The 20849-nt window shown below is 41.5% G+C and overlaps 1 protein-coding gene across 2 annotated transcripts in view; it reads right to left on the minus strand.

Annotated features, from left to right (window-relative positions):
- Positions 1 to 611: 611 nt before the first annotated feature.
- The window catches only part of TMEM87A (transmembrane protein 87A), a 44859-nt gene continuing 24621 nt past the window's right edge, over positions 612 to 20849 (minus strand). Inside the window, exons 11-20 of one of the 2 annotated variants that reach the window (XM_074997063.1) lie at positions 19715 to 19808; positions 18253 to 18325; positions 16646 to 16750; positions 14157 to 14215; positions 13732 to 13835; positions 13205 to 13275; positions 11259 to 11320; positions 8616 to 8668; positions 7034 to 7064; positions 612 to 4809 (exon numbers count right to left, since the gene is read on the minus strand). In XM_074997063.1, the coding sequence (XP_074853164.1) occupies positions 4768 to 4809; positions 7034 to 7064; positions 8616 to 8668; positions 11259 to 11320; positions 13205 to 13275; positions 13732 to 13835; positions 14157 to 14215; positions 16646 to 16750; positions 18253 to 18325; positions 19715 to 19808 (694 nt within the window). In that variant the 3' untranslated portion in view covers positions 612 to 4767. Of the gene's footprint in view, positions 4810 to 7033; positions 7065 to 8615; positions 8672 to 11258; positions 11321 to 13204; positions 13276 to 13731; positions 13836 to 14156; positions 14216 to 16645; positions 16751 to 18252; positions 18326 to 19714; positions 19809 to 20849 lie in introns of both variants that reach the window. The other variant, XM_074997061.1, reaches the window with a different exon arrangement.

A 20849-nucleotide genomic window follows, 5' to 3' on the forward strand; every position in this document is an offset into this window, starting at 1 on the left:
ACTATTTCCCTTTTAATACTTGCTTACGCCTGTTATCAAGTTTCATTTATAATTCTTTTCTAACAGTTGTCCTATGCCCGGTTACAAATGAAGCTCAGCAATAATACTGATGCCCACTTTGGTGGTTGAAAAGTGCCTGAGATGGTTGTCCAAGACATGTATTGAATTTTGATTCAAAGCTCAGAGCAATTTTCAAAAGTGGTAAAACTGGGTAGGCATGCATGAGTGGAATAATAGAAGAGATTGACAATATGCAATCAACAGCTATATTGGGCTCTTGGGCCTTGCTGTTACTTCACGCTTCTCAAGCAGTAGCTTGATTAATATTGAAGCTCTCAGTCCAGCTGGTGGATGGATACTACACCTAGCCAATGAAGCGCATAACGTGCTTTCCTGTATGTGTTCTACTTAATTTCTTGATCTCAGCTACTCCCCTTCTCTCCCCACGCCCTGGCCCTTTTTTTTTTTTTTACGGGGAGCAGGCTTTTTTACATTTCCCGGGGTAAGAATCCATTTCCTATCATGAAATAGCTTGGCCCTACTTTATATGAGAATAGCAGGGTACTTTGTAGTGAAAGTATTGCAATACAAACTCAGGCTTCACAAAAGGGGAAGCTAAAATCCTGTAAAATTGTTTGTTAACTTTATTACCTTTTCGGATCACAAAAAAGCAGAAGTGATTGAAGACCAAATGCATATTCACTACTAACACAAGTCAGTTTTAAAGCACAAGGCACAAATGGCTTAAATTTTGAAAACTTAAAGGCAACAATGGGTTCAAAGGAAGATGGGATACATTTTCTTTGAATTCTGGCAGAGTGCGCCAAGAGCTAGAACAAGGTGCAGAAATCAGGATTTCTGTGGATTTTTCAAAAAGCCTTCGGGCTGACTTTCACTGTGGGGGTTGGCACATTTATTTGATGTTCTATGTATGTATGTATGTATTTATAAATATGAGGTAATATTTAAGCGTAGTACATTAAGTCAGTAAAGAATATTTGTTCACAAGTAAATCCTTACTCCTTCTGAAAAGAATCCCTCTGACCTTAACCAGAATGCCCTCATTTTGTCCGAAGCTGATGACTATGTCTAGATTGTTCCATTTACCTCTCTCAAAGAGGAATTAAAAGGAAAATATGAAGACTAGCACATGAGCCAGCAAACAGCAGCACAGGAGCCAGAAAACATCGAGAAAACAGAAGGGTTTGAGAGGAGGCCTGTTCGAAAGGAGGGAGACAAGCCCTTGTTCCTTAAGGACAAACAGCAAGTTCTTGAGAGTCAGTTTGCATGGTGGTTTGCCTTCTGTTTTTCAGTTTGCAGAGGCTGGCAGGGTGCTGTGGCTGTGAGAAAAGCAGTACCTTTGATCACAGCAGAGCCCTGATTGGAAGCCTGTAAAAGCAGTCAAGCAGCCACCCAGCAGCAGAAGCCCCAGAGAGGCAATCAGAGCAGAAAACAGGTTTGGGAGAGAAAGTATGTGTTCTTCTGAGCTTGAGGGCTTTTCTTTCTCTGACAGCAGCTTAGTTTTCACACCTAAAACCAGCAGGCAACAGTGACAGTGATCCAAGGAACAGAAGAAACAGTGAAGATGACTAGACATGGAAGCTATGGGACTACATCATCCTGGAGCTGGCCCCGAGAAGAGCCCAAAAACATCACTTGTATGAAATGCCAAACTGCTAGACAAGATCAAAGGTTTGGATATGCACACGGAAACCAGAGTTGAGTTTCAAAAGGAGATTCAAGCAGATGATATAAGGAATAGGAACATGGTTTTTACAAGATCTGAGCTCTGCACGCTAACCCATTTTCTGTATAAAAGAAATGCACTAGGTCTAATCTATCTAAATTTCAGTAAGGCATCCCATACAGCTCCACATGGCAAATTTCAAGTTAAATTGGACAACACAGGGATTATGAGAGAACTAAAAAGGTGGACAATGAACTATCTTAAGAGGAAACTAAAATTGGTGATACTGAAAGGGAAACTTGCAGCATTCTTGAGAATCCATCTTAGAACCAATCCATTTAACATTTTAGTTCATGATCTTGGCACAGAAAGTGGGGAAAGCTACAATAATCTGTCCTCTGCCCAACTGGGTGGAGGGCCAGAGTCTCATACAAGCCACTCTGGACAACCCTGAAAACTGTAGTAATAAAAATGGGATGAGATTTAATAGTGCAAAGTTAGGGACCAACAACAAGAATTTCTGCTATAAATTGAGGATCTGCCAGTTGCAGATGAAAGAAGAAAGAGACCTGGTTGCATGAATTGATCACAGGGTAACTACGAACCACCAATGCAATTCAGCTATGGAAAAGACTAGTGCAATCCTAGGATGAGGCACTTCCCATAGAGACAGAGAAGGTATTTCCAGAAGAAACAGGAAGGTTTTCTTGTCATTAAAGGAGGCATTGGTGAAACCTCATCTGGAGTACGGCATGCCATTCTTGTCTTTCCTGTTTAAGATGAATTCAGAAGGTACACAGGAGGATTACCAGGATGATCAGAGGAAGGGAAACTCTCTTATAAGAAGCCATGTTTAGCCTAACCAAAAGCTGAGTGGAGACAGAATTGCTTTCTGTAAATACATAGATATAAACTAAGGATAAATTACTAGAGAGGGAGAGAGGTTACTTAGATGCCAGTGTGGACACAATATCTAATGGGTATAAACTGGCCATCGACAAGTTCAAGCTTAGAAACTATAATCTAATTTCAAGTCTCAGAGTAAGTGATATTCAAAAGTAGCCTTCCAAAGTGAGTAAAAAAGCTTAACAGAAAAACTGGCTTCAGGACTGATCTTAATACATTTATATAGGGGATTTTTGGATGGGACTACCAACAATGGCATATTGCCCATTTGCAACAGCAAGTAGCAAAAGTCACCAGTGTCCAGAGATGGGACACCAGACCGGGAGGGCTCTGAGTTTCTACAGAGAATTCTTTCCCAGGTGTCTGGCTGGTGGCTCTTATATACATGCTCAGGTCAAACTGATTGTTATATGTGGGATTGTGAAAGCATGTTCCCCGTGGATTAAATAGAGACCATTGTGGGGGATTGCCTTCTTTTGCAGCATTAGGCATGGTTTACTTGATTATTTAAACTACACTAAATGACAAATTTCCTGTAACTTGAAGTCTTTAAATCATTATTGGAGGACTTCAGTAACTCTGCCAGAGGTTGTGGGTCCATTACAGAAGTAGGTGGGTGAGGATCTGCAGCCTGCAAAGTGCAGGTCAGACTAAATGAGCATAATAATCTCTTTGGCCTTAAAGCATAGAAGTATGAGATTTTAGTGCATTTCTCCACCACAAAAGCAGCTCTATGAAGGGAAATTTGAGGGTTACATGTTATCTCATCCATTTCTCAATCAAGTGTGCTCAATTTACAGGTAAAAAGCTGTTGAACTAGCAGCACTGCAAACTCCACATGGAATGCAGGTGTCACACTCTTGTTACCTTCCATGACATTATCAGTAGCAAAAAAAATTTGCGGGCCAATTATCGACTTGCTCAGACATGTGCAACTTACACATGCAAACTCATGGCCTGGCGCATGTAGTTACTGCCAAATGAAACTTCCAGGGCTAGAAAGCATAATTAAAAAACAACAGTCTTTGCTCTCTGCATCCCACCCCCATCCTTCTAAAAAGAAAAATCTGCAACTCAGACATGGATCAAATGAACAAAGCACCTGCTGCCCTTAGGGACTGACTGGACAGAAAAAGCAATCACTAAACTACTTATGTAACAGGTGACTTTTTAAACTCTCCCTCCTGCAGCAGAGTGCAGGATCAGAATTATCCCACCAAAACATATTAGCATAAAAACTAGTCAAGCTCTTGCCCGTAAGGGAAAGCAGAACTTGCTGTCCCTGGGAAGTGTTGCCATCTTCTCATGAAACACCACAGAGCTCTTGGCAGACAGGTCCCTTGCACAGAGCAATGTTCTACTGAAATAATCTAGTTAATATTTGCTCATCATCTTCATAGTCAGAGACACACTAGTGAAGTGTTGCAGGAAGTTTTTATTAGGCCACTCAACACTTTGAAGGGATGGGTAACTCATTGTTCAGGCATCCATCACATTGCCGGCAATGAGATGGGCCACATCAACAAATGCTAACGTTATGCAACTGTTGTTCCTAGGTCAATGACATTTAAAGTAGAAAAATCTTTCCTACACAGTGTTAATAAAATTGCACTTGGTTTTGTTAAAAACATCAATATCATTGTAACTTTTTCAAATATTTCCTTTTTGGTATCTTAACTCATTTCCTAATTTCCTTCAATTATTGGGGCTTCTTGCTCAAAAATCTCCGCTCCTTCCAAGCTGGCTGTGCAGTGTTCATCTATTAGCCATAATTTCCAAGAAAATAGAAAGGATATTTCTAAAATTATGCATCACCATCATCTTCTACTCTCCACCAAACAGGCATTTTGACCTGTGGAAGTTAATTGTAACACTGAATTCACAGTCCCTCAGTTTTAGACCTTAGTTTGACAAATTAAATATCTGAAAGAAGTTACAGAAGGTGCTGAAACACATTGAAAATCACTTAAAAATTTAAACTTGCAGCAACATTGTAAATTCAAACATTTTCCAAAGGTTTACCAATGTCCTCATAGACCTCTTCCACAGTAAACTGTGTGAGGCCCTCATTCAAATACAGTGTCCAGTTCCAAAGATGAAGATCGAAAGAGATCAGCAGATGCACCTGATCCACTGGGCAGCCTATAAGAAATGAGTTCCAAGAATGTGCTTCTTCACTCCATTTTGGATCTTTCGAAGTGTGTGATCATTCTTTCCTGCAAGATTAAAAAAAAAAAAAAGAGATAACTGAATTTTTTTTCTGTGTTTACACCACTCAGAACTAAGAGTCCACTCTTCAGAAATTTACAAATACCCTTGCAGAACAGCGGATGATATAACAGAATAATCAAAATATAAAGCATGCTCAAATGCTGACAGGATATAAAATTTGTCCAGCCAGCGATCTAATTGCAAATCTGTGGAAAAAGATAAACAGAAATTGAACAGCAGTGTGTTTAAGGCAGACCTTGGCAACATGTTAATTCTGCATGTGTGAAAAGACATCATGTACCCATTAGAGAATTTTGCATGCTGATCAGAGAGAGAAGCGCATTGATATAATGACATGTGTTTCCCCAATTAACAGGAGGTTTGGGCTCTCAATCAAGCCTTAAAATCTGGAACTCCACTAATACAGTAACTCACCTTAATGTTACAGATATGTTTCTGAAAAGTGCTACTTAAAGCAAAACGAGTTTAAACAAATCCAAATGTCCCCAGAAGAATTATTGTAAACAGGGAGGAGTAGGTTCCAAGGAATTCTTTTTTCAGCAGACTGAATACAGTACAAGTTTTAAACAACTTAATACTGTACACACAGCACCAGAGATTATGAATTTTGGTTGAGGGCATGGAGTCAGAATCGGAATTATTTTCCAGGGAATACCTTGCTGCCAAATAATTAACTACCACTCAGCTGAGCCCTGTAGGGTTTGCATGTTAATGTAGCCTCAGGCTCTACAAGCCAGCACGGAGGAAATCTAATAGACCCAATTTGTGGAGATGAGGTTAGGAGGGAGAAAGAGAGAAGATCCCAACATCGGAACCCTTCCTTCCCTTCTCCCCTCACTTGCACAGCAAGCAGAGGGGTCCCCAGAGCAGCTCCAAGACAAAGAACAAGGGAGCAGGCTAGCAGCGGAGGGAGGAGCAGCAGAACTGCAGCTGGCCGCTTCCCAGCTGCATACAGTACTTTACAGGGAACTTAGTGAGCTGACGGGCGTTGGAGGGACCTACCAGTCCACCCTGGTTCCAAGCCCCCATGAGGGCAGTCTAATTTTCCAAAAAAATCCCGCAAGTAGCTGACAAAGCAGGAGACCAAATGAGGTTATAAAGGCGCATTGCACAAATTTAAATGAGCATGTGCTCTAACAGATAAGTAACACAAGAATGAAACAACATTAACCCAGGACACTGTTAAGTGAGGAGTCACTGTACAACAAAAAGCCGAAAAAAAATATGGGCAGAAAACAAGGGAAAAAAACTACCCATCAAATAAGTTGCAGCAATGCTACAGTAATACACACACCCCTCTGGTAAGCCCTCCTAAACACAAACACTTCTTACCTTGTCATTCCAGATAGAGGAGAAAGCACGTTTGTCAAGAATTTCATCAACCCATGAACATTCGCAGCATTATTTAGGGGACTGATTTTATTTTAATTCATTGAGGCACAGAATTCACATATTAACTTTCTAGTTCCCCAAAAGCAAACATGCAAGTGAAGGTACCAGCTAGAATAGCAGTGCACAAAACAGGTCCAGTCACATCCCCTACCTCTTAATGGAATCCATCTGAGCCCACCCTCCATTACTGCTCAGTCAAGGCTTGCTCAGCCCAGGAGCTTGGGGTGAAAATGGTGGAAGAGGTGGGACTAGAGGCACAGCTGGGCTTGGGGCAAAGAGGGAATCATAGCAGAGTGCAGCTGGAAGCATTGTGCTCCCTCCCCATGGGGGCTGGATGAAGCCCACTTCACATACCCCCCCAAAGTGTTTCTCCCACAATGTGGGGACTTCTGTTCTAGAAACAGCTAATTTATGAAATGGCATCTGCAGAGTTGGAAACTGAGCTGTTTTGCTACAACATACATTGCTAGATTTGCACATGTGGAAGGAGATGAGGAATGTGCAATTTTCCATTGAGCAAACATGCGTGGCACTACTGCATGATGGGAGTGCCTAGTGCAACAAATCATTTGTTTCATGATAAACTCCAATTCTTGGAAGTCTTTTGGCTGAACACTGGTTTACACTGTTCATATTCAAGGCAAATTATTGTGTTTCATCAAATTATAACATCAGAGCTTTCTCCTCTCTCCTTCCCTGTGTTTTATAGGAACAGAGAGCTCAGTTCTAATAGGCCAAGTCAACCTCTAATGAAAAAACATGACTCCCTTGGCATGTCATAAGACTTCAATTTGTGCCCAAGGCTTGTTTACTGACCTCATCTGAATCCAAAAGGGCTGGAAGAGCTCTGTAGCAAAACAAACAAAAATGGTTACAGGACCCTGTGCTCTAAATGACTGAAACACAGTCCATTTTAACATTTTTTTTTTTTTTTTTTTTGACAGAGACTGGGTTGACTGAAAAGAGGACCAATCTTCTGGTGAAATTAGAGAACTGTAAGAAGACAGAGAAAAAATTAGGAGAGGACAGAAAAGGGATGGGATAAGAGAGATAAGTATTATTATCAAATAATAAGATCAGTTTCATAGTCCAGCTCTGAAATTCCCATCATCACTTGAAATTAACCAGAAAAAAACAAGTTGCAAAAACTCTCACGTAAAATGCAGGTGTATTTTACTGCCTCTTATTTACTTCACATGGTATACTCTATCTTGACTTTTATCGCTTTTTAGGACTCTCCTTTGTTTTTTGGAATAAAAATCCTCATTCTATAGGCAAATAAGGACAAATTTTCACAGGATACACCTGTTTTCCTCAGTGTGCTACTCAGAAAAACTGCACTTAGTAACCTAACGTATATAAACTGAACCGTATTTTTGTTATAGAGTTGTGTATTTAAATCCAGGACCTGAGCCTCCCACCAATCACATAAGCTTTAACAATAAATTTAGGCATACAGCACAAGTTTTTAATATGTAAAAATCAGCATTAAGGCAGAAAGGATACTGGTTGTGTATAGTAGGCGACCACACTCCCACCATCACAAGTATCACTAAATTAACAGCTGCTAAACAGAAGACTAATAATATTCACAATTTGTTTTTTTCCCTGAAATATATAATCACTAGTACATTTAGAGTACGTGATCAAGAGAAACTGGTACGGTTAACTTTTCCATAATACACAAAAAAAAAAAAAATCACACAGACTGCTCACAATGACTTCAGCTCATTATTCATCATCAGGCGGTGATACAGGAACAAGTTTATATCACACAAATTTCACTACTCGTTGTCAGTATCACAGATTTTTTTTTCCATCTAAAGGGCCCGGTCCTGTATCTTTTAAAGGTCTTGGTCCTTTAGCTAAAAGGACTCAAAATTTATCTATGTGTAAGAATGCCAACAAAATAAGTACTGAATGCTTAAAACCAAATAAGTCACCAAAATACTGAACAAGAGACTTACTTATTCCATTAGCCTCACTTGTGTTACTGTTGATTTTCCACTCAATGTCAAATTCTCATAAAGGACTATTTGCACCTACCGCTATTCACCGCAGTAGATGTTTAAAGAGTTCCCAGTGTACATTTCAGCAGATTTATTTACATTTAAGGGTATCTTCACCTCAGCAGCAAGAAAAGAGCAAACACCAAAATTTAAAGGAGGTGCACTTGTGGATTTTATCAAATCTATTAAGAGCAACAAGTAATACACATGGCTAAAAATTTATGCCACGTATGCCATGTAGACATATCCTGAATGTCAGAGGCCAACTTCAGAATGGATTCATTACTTGCCCAGACCTAACCAGCAAAACAACTGCTGACTACAACTGTATTTCTGGTGCTTCGGATTCCAATGCCACTACTCTGACTTGTCACAGTACAGATACTCACACATCAGTCACTGAAGAAGGAACATTCTCTTCTACCCATTTCAGATCATCTTCCTGCTAGAAGCACAAGAAAAAAACATAAAAACCAAAAATGACGAGATTCTCTGACGTGGTTTGCAAATTAATACTTTTCCTTTAGCCTACCTGAAAAGGTCAATATTAACCACAACACATGTTCACACCAGACATTCAAAATTGCTATTTTTAGAATAAGGAACCAAGCTCAGAGGATAAGGAAAGTCCCAGCAGATTTTTTTAAACAGCTGTTTTTCAGCAATTATAAGCCAGTGCCTACTTGGCCAAGAACAAACTTAAAATGTTACAATAATTTATAAAACATTGTGTTAAAAAACACAAATATACTTCATAATGTTGCAGCTAAAAGACTGAAGAAGTACATACTACATTAGTGTAATCGTCCTAGTTTTTGTTGAGACTCTTAGCATTTTTATAGCACTAGCAGGATTGTTGATTTGCAATACATACTACCACTTAGTATGTCTAAGCAATGAACATATTTCTAACTTTATTTTTTTTTTTTTTAGCAAAAAATAGGCAGTATATATATTCAGGATTATCTGTGAATTAAAAACATCTTTGCCACTGACTCATGAATTTGTGGCGCTCTTTCCTATTGGCCAAAGCAGAACAGCGATCTCTGGGGACATCAGGGGGTTCAACTATTTATTGTATATTTAAAATATAAAATGAGCTCCACTTTAAAGGCCTTTGAGAAACAACTTCGGAATTCATTTTCTACCTACTCATGAATAAATCCTGAGTTTTACAGTACCACAGAGACACATGTAGAAAACGCAAGCCTCTTAAATGCACTCAAAAAATATGCATGCACCTTAGGTGGTCATGCGTCTTATGGAAAAGCATTCAGGATTTGAAGATGGAGGGCGAGTAGCACAAACTCCCTTACAATCCCTTCAGCTTCCATGTCTTGAAGTAATCTCAAAACCTGAGAGACTACTTGCACAAAAGCTGTAATAGCCAATTTCAGGGAACTTTGTAGAATACGAAATGGTTCTATCTCTAGTCCATTGTGTGCAAGTCCTGAAAGCACATACTAAAGTCTGATTGACCAGAAACCTACGACTCAAAATCTGTTCACAAGCAACATGAACAACATGTTTTAACCCAAATCACTCACTTCTTGGAAAGGCCAAGACATATGTAGAGTATACAGACAGACACTGTATACATATGTACAGTAATCTCTCAAAGTACGCGAGGGTTGTGTTCCATGCAACCCTTGCGTACCTTGAATTATGAGCAAGTAGGAAGGGGGATTACGAGGATAGGTTGTAGCCTTGGGAGGGGGCAGGGGGGTTAAGCCTGGGGTGGGTTAGGGCAGCAGGGGTGGTGAGAGGGTGCAGTTGAGATGGGAGCTGCAGGGGGTTGGGGTGGGGGTTGAGCCCAGCCAGGGGGTCAGAGCTGGGGCTGCGGGGGTGGTGGGTAAGGGGGTTGGAGCTGCAGCCCTGTGGGCCAGGGGTTGGGAGCCCCGGGCGCAGGTTGACGCCAGAGCACCACGTGCTGGGGAGTGTGAGCTGGGGGGCGTTGAGGGGGTTGAACGGGGTGAACTGGGGCAGGGAAGTTAGCTAGGGGTGGGGTGCGGGGTAGAGCCTCATGCACCTGCAGTAGCTGACAGCTAGAGCCTCAAGCGCAAGGGAGTGGTTGAGCCAGCTGGGAAGGATTGAACAGGGGGTGGGGGTGTGCATCGGGGCAGGGGTGGGTTGAGCTGGCAGGGCAGATAGAGCCCCTGCACACGCTGGCAGTAGCTGACAGCCAGAGCCCAAGTGTGGGGGAGGAAGGGGTGAGCTGGGACCATGAGAGGGAGGGATTGAGCCAGGTGGGGGGGGCTTGAACGGGGGGTGCACCAGGGCAGGGTGGTTGAGTGGAGGAGGGGGTTGGAGCCCCAAGCATGGGTTGAAGTTGGAACCCCATGCATGGGGGTAAGGGTGGGATGAGCTGGGGCTGCAGAGGCGTTGAGCCAGGACGGGGAGGGATTGAACAGGGGTGCACCTGAGCAGGATGCTTGAGCAGGGGGCAGGCTGGAGCCCCCACATGTGCTGAGCCAGCCACATGCGGGGGTGATCTGGGGCCACATGGGGGTTGGGGGGTTCAGTCTTGGTCCGTGGGGATTAGGGCCAGGGGGCTGGAGATCAAGGCCCAGGTGCGTGTGGGGGCGTTGGGGCACAGGGGTTGGAGCTGGGTCTGTGGGGAAGCCCCACACGTGCAGCTGGAGCCCCCTGCTGGGGAAAGTGAGCCAGGGTGCACAGGGGGATGAGCTGGGGGCGGGGATTAACGCAGGTGAACTGGCATGGCTGGGAAGCTGGGGGAAGGGGCTCTTAGCCTGCCTAGCTGCCTGCAGTTGTGGGAAGCTAGACAGGCTGAGAGCCCAGCAGCTTTGCATTGTGTGAACACGAAGCTGTGTAAAGCGAGGGTTACTGTATGAATTGGGGGGTCAGCTGTGTAACAGCAAGGTCGTGTACTTTGGGTTCGTATAATCTGAGACCTTACTGTATACATACAGATTTTTTCCTGTTACAGAGATCCTATTAAAGCAACAGCCAACTGCATGATCTAACATGACCTTTAATTAGCAACAGGGTTATGGTGCGAAGGGCATACTCACAGCTTTGTTTGCTTTCACATTTCCATTTGGTTCTTGTTTTGTACTTCTCATTTTCATTCCCTCTGCAAAGGAGGGAGAGGATGAAAAAACAGGAAAAATAACTATGTAAGCCATGGATGGCATATCTATAGGAACACTCCACTGCAGCCAAAGGTCATTATTTAGGATAAAGGGCACACTACCCATTTAAAAGGAGAGCACCTTTTCTGGTGCTGAAAGATACTGGTAACTTCTCAGGGGAAATGGGGAGATGATGTATTTTTAACAAATACTAAGGGTTGTTCGGCATGGTGTGACAATGCATATCACATTAGCACGCTCCCCAAATAATATGCATTGCTCCACTGTGTTGGCAAGCCCAAAGTGAAGTTCAGTCAACAGCTGTAACTCTTCAGAGGAAAACAGTCTTTCTTCCATCTACTTTATGCATGATCCAGGTCACCATTCCCATAGAGCCCAGCTTCCGCCACCTTTTTTCTGTGTCTGACATTACGGAATGAGGACTGGAGCATTCATGACCTGAATCATAATTTTAAACCCATCTCAACGTCCAACAGCAGCACCTGAAAATCCCCACCATCTGAAGCCTAATTGCCCACATGAACTCTGTTGTTACTCTCAGTTCAGTTCTTAGTGGACAAAATTACACAAGTGCCCCTATTGGCAGTTTCATCTGAGCAGTCAAAAATAGAATGGGATATGTAGAGATGGAACCTAGTGAACATCTAGAGGTGGTGTTCTTCTAAAGCTAAGGTTACGTCAAGTAGCAGCGTGAAAAAGTTTACACATCTGGTGACAGTGCTGCTGTAACTGTTCTTGATTTTATAGCCAACACAAGAAGATCTCAATCTCCAAAGCTGTTAATTCAGCACTAAATATTCCTTCTTTGCCGGCCCCCAGAACCAAGAAAGGAAGTTAAAAAAAAATCAGAAAGATTCTATCCTTACCTGTAGAGACAGTTACAAAATTAAAAATGCAAGTTAGCCTAAGTTTGGTGGAGAAAAGAATAGTATTTACTTTCTGGTCTGTGGCCAGTAAGGCAGGGGCTCCAATAAGCAAGTAAAGAAGGCCATAAGAATAATAAATAGCATGACCTGTATGGTTCAAAAAAGTAATAAATAAAATCAAGAGCTAAAGGAAAAACTGTCTCAAGAGAAACAAAACACAAGCCTTCCCATTGTTCTGCTGGGGAGTGAAGAGAGAGGTAAGGAGACAAAGGAAAGCCGTGAAGCACAGAAAACAGTAAGGAGAAACTGCCCCAAACTGAACTTTTCCTCAAGCTTTTAAGTTGGCTGAAGGGTATAAAGAAAGCTACCAATCTGAAGTTGCCTTGTCAGACCCCTATCTGATTGTGCTGGAGCACACTAGGATAAGACCATTTTCTTGGGTCTGGACTATTTGTAAGTATACTGATCTCATGCTTATGAATACTTGGTTACTGTGTTGGGTGTAGTGGCTGCTTATTTTTAGGCTGTTAAGTATGTTTAGAACAATATACCACTTGGCCTTTGGATGCTGAGAAATTTAGGGTTAAATTACAGTAGAACCCCGAGATATGCAAACTCAACTGAGTGGTCGGTAGCTTGTGTTAGGCTGCCCACCACTCAGGGGAGCCAGGAAACTGGCCAGCACAGGTCAGTTTCCTGACTCCTGCACATGGGGACAGCCCAGAGCCAGGTGCCAGTTCCCCACCACTCACAGGAGCAGGGAAACTGACCAGTGCTGCTGTACTGCTTAGTTTCCCGTCTTCTGTGAGTGCCAGGCAGCCCAGAGCCAGGCTCTCAGCTGCCTGCCACTCACAGAAGACAGGAAATTGACCAGCTCCCCTGAGTTACCCGAAATTTGACTTATGCAGGGTTGCACAAGAGCACAACCGCCACGTAAGTCATGGGTCTACCATTACGTCCAGTGGTCTCCCATAGTAATATTAATAATTCCAACATTACCAAAGCTTTCCTTTAACATTGGCTCTTTCTGTTCATCCTCATCTTCCTCTGACAATGGTGAAAAAGCAAACCTTTGGAGAAGAGGAAAGGAATGAAAGCACTATGAGACAGATGCACGAAGTCAAAATATCAGAGGTAAAGATGACCTAAGAGATTTATTATCTTGACATTTTTATCATGACTATTCTGGACAGCTCATTTTAATTGTAAGTTAGATTCTTGATCAACCACAGGCTGAGGTAATTCCAATACTCACCCCACTCCCCTGTTTTAAAAATAAATGTCCCCAAGAAGACCCTATAAGTCTACAAACGCTGCTTCCACTTTCTAAGGCCAGGAGATATACAAACTATATTTCTTTCTCAAATCACATGCATACATGCATGTGTGCCTGGATGGTTCACAGTGCCTGCAGAAAAGTCACACCAAGTAACCATGTGGTAACACCAGGACTGCTGGAAATGCTCCCATTGGATAAGCTTGATTTAAGAAGTCAAGATGACTAAGAAAGGTAGGATGCATTGAACCTTTGGTTGTTGGCAGACGGCCTCCACAGAACCATGATGACAAAAAGGATCATTGAGAACAACAGCCGCCAGATAGCATCATCTACCCACAGCTCCTGCCAGTCCTGTCAAAAAAAGTAATTTAAATAAAACATGCTAGAAACTGAGAGAATCCATGCACTTTTCTTTTAAGGGGAGGGGGCGTCTTATGAACTAAAAACTCCTGTGACAAGGAGCAATTCTGTAGTTCAGTACTAAATGACTTTCCTGAGGGTATACATTTTCCAAGTATTAAGATTTCACCGTATGCTCCTCTGCATGAAGGGAACACCATAGGAAGAATATTTTCCAGATTCCCCAGCCTTACTGCTTCTACCTCCAAATCCAGGTTTTAGCAAAGGAAGTGGTACTCATGGAAACCACTTTTATACAAGAGGCAAACTCACCAACTGACAATCCACCAGCCTGAATTTCATGGTGGTCCAGATGATAAATACAATAGATGCTGAGAGAAAAAAAATAAAAAGGAACACTTCGTGAAAACCAGTAACAGATATAGCCTTGTTAGTCTGTACCCTAACAGAAAAAAAAAAAAAAAAAAAAAAAGCATTCTTGTAGCATTTAAAAGACTAAGAAAATAATTTATTAGGTGATAAGCTTTCGTGGGGCAGACCCACTTTTTCAGATCTGGAGATAGTACAGTCTTAAATGCTACAAGAATGCTTTTTGGTTTCAGTAAAAACAGTAAGTTGGTGGGGGGCGAGAACACATGAAACCTAGTACCTTTTAGTTTTTTCTCTTACTAGACTAATTAAGATTTAAATAATCACTCCACTGGATCTTAAAAAGCAAAAGCCTTTTTAAACCACCACCACCACCACCACCAATTTTACTGTAGCTTTTCCTGACAGATTGCTTTCTTCCATTAGCAAAGGGATAATGGGATTTGTAGGAGTCATCTCACATCTGTTCTCAGCCACTGAAATTAAGAGCAGAATTTGACGTGTTGTTCTTCCCTCAAGGCATGCTTTCAACATGTGTCCAAGACATGGCAGTGAATTATTCGCCCAGGCCCAGCCCCCTACTTCCCTATGGGACTATATGTTGAAACTACTATAAGTAGTTTTCTTATAGCTGAATCTAGAAAATGTGACAATTTTACACTTTTGAACTCTAAAGCTCTCTGCAAGCAACAGTGAAGAGTGATCATCTCAAGCAGGCATACTTGCCATCACTTGGCACACAATACAATGCAGGACAGACTGGTGTCTTACACAACCACCACCCTTCCACCTTATGAAAAATTCCTCGGAAACAAATCATTCTACAGTATCAGCAGGACCTAGTTTATGAAGATTTCATTCCAGACTTTCAGAGTGAACTGCATGTAACTCAATTCATCAGCCTTCAGAAAAAGTTAAGTGAACCTGCTCAGAAACTGACCTTATGACAAGTCAAGACAGAGGCATAGAACACTATAGCTACATCTACACTAGAGAGTTTTCTCAACAAAACTCGTGGAGTATCCACACTAAAAATGCCTTCTTGTTGACAGAACTCGGCACTTCTGTTGACAGCCTTCTGCCTCTCCCCGACAAGGCAGAAGGCCTTTCTCAATAGAATCAGTTGACAAAAAAGCCATGTAGATGCTCCAGGGGGGCCTCTGTTGACAGACAGGGCTTTTGAGTCACTGGGCTGTTCTGCCAAGAGCACGGCTAGGCAGTCTGCCTGCTCTCTGTTGACAGAGAGATCTGCTTTTGTGTATGTGGCCATGCTCTGTCGACGGAAGTTTTGTTGGAAGTTCCAACAGTAACGTCTGTTGACGGATCACTGTATTGTAGACATAGCCTATATGAAAAAAATATATATACCTCTAGTTAAAGGTCTTAGCTAAATATCAATCCTCTACCTCCCATTCTCATGTTACTTTCCTTTATCCGGGGAACAGATTACAATACTGGCATTCAAAGACATTAGGCCTCCTTATGATCAGATTAGAAGTACAAATAACCAAACCTTGCACCCACAATTCCTGGAATTTAAATCTTATTATCCACCCCAAAGGCAAGTTTTCATGCAGAAGCTATACGTTCCCCCATAGTGGGCTTTAGACAATGGGTAATTTTTTTTCCACTTGTTTTATTTTAGACTGGCTTAGTTTCACATGCTGCCAAGAATAGCAAATAAACTTGTCTATTTAATAGGTACAATTTGTAAAACAAGTTTCAAAACACCTCTGTACCTTAAGGAAGTTGAGTCAAAAGCAACTTGCTCACTGCCTGGATAGGCTTTTTGGTCAAGGAAGTCAAAAATGGTGAGTCCGATACCATTATTAGTTATGTCCTTGATTTTTATTTAATGGCAACGGATAGAAACTTTACATTCAAGTTTCATATCCCCAAACAGCCTGCCCTCACCTTTCTAAAATAAGCAGACCTTTCCCTCCCCCAGGAGGAGGATGACAATGTTCAAGTGTCAAAGATTAAGCTCTCGGTATGGTGGAGCTATAAACACATTTTAATATCTCTGAACCAGTACAAAGTGGTACTGCAGTTTTGGAGCAAGTTATTACCTATCTCAGCAGCAGAGTTCAGCATAGGATGCAGCTGCTAGCAAAGCATGAAGATGTCTGGGGAAAGGAGGAAGGAGGAAAGGGGATCATAATGAAAGAAAATTCATAAAAACTATTAATTTTATGCAGAAAAAAAGCTAGTTTAAAGCTGCTGTGTTTTGGGCAGTCAGAAGCATTCAGCATAAGCCCACCACTATGCATGACTGACTGTTTAAGAGCAATCACTAATGCCAATCCCTCCTGGCTGTATTTACAGAAAGACCAATAAACCAATAAACCCAAAGAAGAGGCATAGCAAATTAAACCAGTCCTGTAATACCTAAAAAGTGCACTATTTGGTGAGGAACAGAATCCACAGCTCACCTGCTACTGCCAAGATAAGAGTGTTGGTGAAGTGTCGGTACAGAGAGAGTTTCACAATGTTCCTCCGAAGTTTTAGCAGCTTCATGGTTTGAGTCAGGCTGATAAATATGTATGGCAAGTCAAGGAAAGCACACTTAAGAATCAAGTTATTCATAACAAGTAGGATACAGCATCTGTACAAATCTCAATCAACACTGTCTCACGCCATACAAGCATAGCACCCTGCAATCCTGACCAACAGCTGCACAACCTAGGTTACTCAGCCCTCCCAACAGCAGTAGAAAGTCGTCTACCATGTTCCTGACCAGTGATTTATTATGACAGGTTTCCCCAACCCATCCTTTTGTATCCTCCAGCCTCACCCAGGCCTAATTCTTTCATATTTCCATATATGTATGCTATCATGAGGCAAAATTTCAGAATTACACTCCTGAAGCACGTAGCAGATCAGACTTGAAGGAAAACTTCACATGCTTTTTGACAAGAGGAGAACAGTTATAAACGCTTGTTCAGATTATACAGGTTGAACCTCTATAATCTGGCACCCTTGGGACCTGACTTGTGCCGAAGGAGAAAATTTGCCAGACCATAGGAGATCAATATTGTCTAGCAGTATGTCCAACACTGTCACTGCCTACTGGGTTCTTCGAAGACATTTAGGTGTTAATTACACCTAAACAACAACAGGACAGAACATTTTACAGCCAGGACCAGTGCTGTAAACAAACTTTACAGGACCTCAGGAGACTTGGCCACACCCATAATAAGTGGCCATCTGGCTAACTAAAATCATATCAGATTACAGATGTTACACGCTCAGCTTGTTCCAGATTAGACAGGTTCAACTGGTATATAAGTGGACAATTCTTTTCCTTCTTGCTTGCAATTTGAATTGTACAATAAACCAAATGTGTTTACACAAAAGATGAACATAATTTTAAGAGGAATAAGGGGGTTGGTCTGGCCCAGAAAGACAAGTGAACTTTTTGGCATGTCCTAATTTTTCCATGGTTGGCGATTTTGAGAGCTTATACTAAACCGAGCCAAGTCCTAAAACAAAAAGGTTGCTCAGCACAGCTAAGACAAAAATGGCAAACATGGGCGAGGAGGCAGCAAAGAGGTTTATGCAATTCAAAAAATTGCTTAAAAAGTTATTTTGATTTTTTTGTCTCCAAACTACTTCGAGATCTGCAAACTCCAAGAAGAAATTTTAGAAAACTTTATTTTGGCAACACCGTTTACAACAAAAACAACCAAAAGCATTCCCAAACACAGTACGGTCAGGAAAAAGCTGCTGTTCTAACTGCTGGTTCTCTAACCTCAGATTCACATCAATAATCAAAGCACATGACACAGAAGCTACAGTTTCCCTATGATAAGGGCTAGGACCTTCTCTAAAACCGGTTTGCACACCTCTATTGGGCAATTTACATTTTGTTACACAAAATACAGAAGAGAACGTACCTGAACCATTAAGGTCACATGGGCTATGGTAGCTGCTCAACAAAGACTCATTCAATACAGCAAACATGTTAGTTGCGGAAAAAGACTCCCTGAAGACCAAACTCCCCAGAAAAACCACAGCACCAAAAAAATACTGAAGAAGGATATCCACCAGCAGAGGGCAGTATCTAGGAAAGCCAGGGGTATAAAAGCCAAGGAGGCAAGATCATTCTGTGCCTAGAGATAAAGAGAAAGACACAGTGAGAACAAGATGGACGGAAAAGCAAAAGCACACACCAAAAAAAAAACCATCAAGTGTTCAGTCCCAGGTCAGCATTTTATCACCAGAGAACATAAATACAGAACTGGAAAGTATGAAGCCCCAAGCTTTGCTACTGAAGCAAAGGGTTTGAATTATTGTTCACCACATTGGACAGAGTATTTTGCAGCAGATTTAAAAGCAGACAATTGCACACAGTTCTGATCCCCACAATCAACTGATATGAGAAGAAATAAGCTTCGAGAGTCAGGTATGTAACTCTTGAAAAACGGCACCCTAATGAGCAGATTGTTTGTTGTTGCAGAGCAGCACCATCAAGGCTTTCTTCCAGAAAGCTGTTACAGAACTCTGCAGGTAGGCCCAGCTTAAGTACTAATTTAAACAATGGTATAAATTTTTGGGACTCACTAAGCGATAGCATACACAAAGTGATCAACGGTCCTCTTGCATATGCAGAAATTCATGCTAGATGCTGTTTTGTTAAGAAATTCACTTGTATTGGTATTTATACCAGACACTCAGCATTTCCTAGAAACAGTCATATTATGCAACTTCTGAAAGGATATCCACAAAATAATACAGGCATCAATTGCTGATAGGCCCAAGTTTGCCATCAGAGCCATAATGCCATTGAAAAACTGAAAGGGTACCAAATAAGAAACAAAAGTCAACATAAGCTGTTGCAAGAATTCACTCAAGTTTGGAACAAAACTAAACCAAAAAAAAGATGTCTTATAGGTAAATTTTGTAATGAAATTATCAGTCAGTCCCACAGGGGGCACTGCTGCTTTTGTCCTTCTGAAATTGAGTTCTAGTGACTTCAAAAATGAACACAGTAAAAGCTTTAAAAACTAAATAGTCTTCACTGGCCTATTAAAGTATGCATCTTCAAAAATATAACGGGAGCACCCATTTCTATTTGTCAGAATGTTCTCCCCCACCCCACCAACAAAAAGTCCTATGAAACCTCCCTTGACTAGGCACAAATTCAAGAATTTGTCAATTCAGAACCAAAGGAATAATTAAAAATTAACTGGGTTTATTTTAAAGACACCCAAATGATTATCCATTGCAGAGAATTAAGTTTTCGGGAGCAGAGATGTCAAGAAATTGGTAAAATAACCAGAAAAAATAAAGCCTGTTCAACTTCCTCTTCCTCCCTCACCCTCTGCCCCACCTCCATCCCACCCTTCCAAGTCACTGGGAATTTCATTCTTCAAGTTTCTCAATTATAGCACAGCCAAAGGAAGGATTCTTCACTTCATTACAGTATATATAATGACAGGTAAGACCAACAACTGCTACATCTGTGACACACATGAAAAGACAACTGAGTGTCTACTGACCCCTGTGACTCTAAGGACACCTTCCATGCCAGAAAATAATAAATAAAGTACTCCGGCAGTAACTACTTTGTGAAGAGTGACTCCAAGACGAGGCCTGCAGAAAAATACAACAAAGTAAGTGGGGGGGTAAGGGGGAAAAAGCTAGAAACTACAGTTCTACAGTTTAAGAGAAGGCAAAAGACACGTGATGCAAGATCTCTAGCCACAAGCTAGAAGATCTAGAAATGTATTTTGTTATTGTGCTCTAGGCTCAGGGTGTCATGTTAGGCGTAGTCCAAGCTTAGATTTACAGGTGTGATTTTAAAAGTATGAACACAATAAAAGATTCACACACTAGCCACATCTACACAGCATTCCCCTTCTAGAAGGGGAATGCAAATGAGCGAGATCGAAAATGCAGATGAAGTGTGGATTTACATATCTCATGCCTCATTTACATATTCTTGTGCAATCGTGCTTCCAGAAGCAAGAAAAGCCATGTAGACAAGGTTCCTTTGGGGGGGGGGGGGGGGAAAACCATTTTCCAAAGAACCCTTCTTCCTGAAGTGAATGCGGAAGAGGATTCTTTCAAAAACTCCCACCCGCTACCCACCCCGCTGAAGGAGCCCATCTACACAGCTGTTTTTGCTTCCAAAAAAAGTCTCTTATGGAAGCAGGATTGCACAATAATGTGCAAATGAGGCATGAGATGTGTAAATCCATGTTTCATCTGCATTCCCCTTCCATAAGGGGAGTGCTGTGTAGACACAGCCACTATGTTTAAAGGCAAAAACAACTTTAAGACCCATACTTAATTTCAGACATAGAAAAGGTTTGTCTTACACTTTCTGGGAATTTATAACATATAAAAGTTGTCTTCTCTAGCTGGAACATTGGAAAATAGTTTGAGAATCTCATGCAAGAGAATGGATTAATCTCAGAATAGTCTAAGAAACATCCCCAAAAATCTAGCTTCACGTTTCCCTTTTTGGCTTCCTTTATTCCTGGTTCTATCATTTTCTCAAATAGTTTTCTTCCTTTGTAGAGAATAACTCCATATCAAGCTTTGTCCCTCATGTTCTTTCCCCATTAACATTATATCTGTTAGTGCCTTTGGTCCTTCCTCATAAGACTTTTCCTTGAACCCTTTTGCATT

The sequence above is a fragment of the Carettochelys insculpta genome, chromosome 6 (assembly GCF_033958435.1).
Source record: "Carettochelys insculpta isolate YL-2023 chromosome 6, ASM3395843v1, whole genome shotgun sequence".
Lineage (NCBI taxonomy): Eukaryota > Metazoa > Chordata > Testudines > Carettochelyidae > Carettochelys > Carettochelys insculpta.